General features: G+C 52.3%; 1 protein-coding gene across 1 annotated transcript in view; it reads left to right on the top strand.

Annotated features, from left to right (window-relative positions):
* Positions 1 to 1879, top strand: part of NCSTN (nicastrin) — a 15576-nt gene that overhangs the window by 7293 nt on the left and 6404 nt on the right. Inside the window, 2 exon segments of the mRNA XM_018572936.1 lie at positions 1619 to 1728; positions 1839 to 1879. The exon segment at positions 1839 to 1879 is cut by the window's right edge and continues 11 nt beyond it. Coding sequence (XP_018428438.1) covers positions 1619 to 1728; positions 1839 to 1879 — 151 coding nt within the window.

Below are 1879 nucleotides of genomic sequence, written 5' to 3'. Positions count from 1 at the left end.
TATATATACCTTCCTTCTCTCCGTCTCAGCTTTGTTCAGCACCAGGAGTGATGGGACTTGTAGTACTTGAGGGTATTGCGGAACACGTGACTCGCTCCATGTGACCGCACGGGACCAATTATCACTGTCACAGGGTAGTCCCAGGGGCGTGGAAACGACTTGTCCAAGGGCTAAAACGGGGGCCGAATCTACTTGTCCCAATACAAAAAAATAGTATTAGCCCTCGTTCACACCTGAACGTTTTGTAGCGCGTTCTACGCTCTACGCTTGACGAACGCTCTACAAAACGCTCAAAAATATAAATCCCATTGTATTCAATGGTCTCGTTCCCACCTTGGCGTATTTCCGCCCGTCCGAACGCGCTACAAAACGGCCCACGCCTGAAAAGGTACAGGTACTACTTTGGGCCGTTTTGTTGCGCGTTTCCATTGGGATACAGCCAACTAGCGTTCGTATACAGCCAAGTAGCCTTCGGAAACGCGCGACGGTCGCGCAACTTTTTTACCGCGTATCGCGGTAAAAAAAAAACGCGCGACAGGCGCGCATATGCAATACGCCTAGGTGTGAACGAGACCTTAATCAAAACTAGGGATGCACCAATGCCGTTTTTTCGGTATCGAGTACGGATATTTTGCTTCCGCTACTCGCCGATACTGAATACCAATACCGGTGCTTCCTCTGGCATGGAGCAGGCTTCCCGGGTAATCAGGAAGCCGGGCAGCGCGTAATGACATGCCATTCCTGATTGCCCGGGAAGCCGGCTCCATGTTCTCCTACGGCACTGCCGGTCAGAGGAAATTTTCCTCTGGCCATAAGTTCCAGTATTGGGGAAGGTATCGGAGCATTTGGGTGAGTACGAGTATTCCCCCAGCGCATCCCTAATCAAAACGTATTTGACTGTGCTAAATAGCGCTTCTCACTGATCAGCGTGGTCACCTGACCACGCTGACCAATGAGTGCTTGCAATTTGCGAGTGAAATGCAATATGCATAGGGCAGGGCTGCGCTGGACGGCACACCCGTACCGGCGGTGGGGGGGACTGTCGCCGAAAGGTAAGTATAGCGGGGAGGAGGAGGTGTGTGTAAGAGTTCTGCTGCCTGACTACCACAATGGAATTGGTTTCAATGGGGTTGGTTTTAATCAATGGGGTTGGTTGGACGTTCTTCGTCTGCTCTACACTCTATGGCTGAGCCGTTCTGCCGTGGTCTCGGGTCCCCCCAGAAGAGCGGGGGACCACCGAAAACCGCGGTGGGGGCGGACACGATCGCCGCTGGTTGTTTGATACAAGTGATTTGACCAGATCACTTGTACTAAGCGAGCGGCGGCTCCCCGCTGTACATTTAGCTCTGCTTGTTCGGAGCAGGGCCAAATGTAGAAAGAAAAACTACTCGCCCGAAACTGCATGTCCCGGGCGTCGGGCGATAGGAATTCCACACCCCTGAGTCCATAGCCAGCCAGTCCCACTACCTCCATCCATTAAGCCCAGGTCCCTACCTCCTGCACTAAGCCCAATTTGCCCCCTACCTGCCTTTTTTCAGCTTGTTGGGTTCCGCCCCTTTAAGAACATTGCCGTCTTCCTGTCTGGGTAAAGCGCATTTACTATATCTCTGTCCTATAGAAGTTGTGTGCGACTCACTTGCCGGTTTCAATATCTGGAGCACCCTGAAGCCCATCAACACTTCAGAACCGCTGCTTCCAGAGGAACAAGTAGTCATGTCAGCCGCCAGGGTAAGTGGGGTATCATCGTCTCTCCTGCTAAATGTGCCGTTTCCTGATTGGTCCGAGTCCAAAATAATTTCCCTTTTTTTTTTTTTATCGGGATCGATTGTCGTTGACAGCTGGACGGCCGTTCGTTCTTTTGGAACCTGGCGCCGGCGGC

Source organism: Nanorana parkeri, unplaced genomic scaffold (assembly GCF_000935625.1).
Source record: "Nanorana parkeri isolate BGI_ZX_2015 unplaced genomic scaffold, ASM93562v1 scaffold2178, whole genome shotgun sequence".
Lineage (NCBI taxonomy): Eukaryota > Metazoa > Chordata > Amphibia > Anura > Dicroglossidae > Nanorana > Nanorana parkeri.
This window is presented reverse-complemented; position numbering and strand designations above follow the sequence as displayed.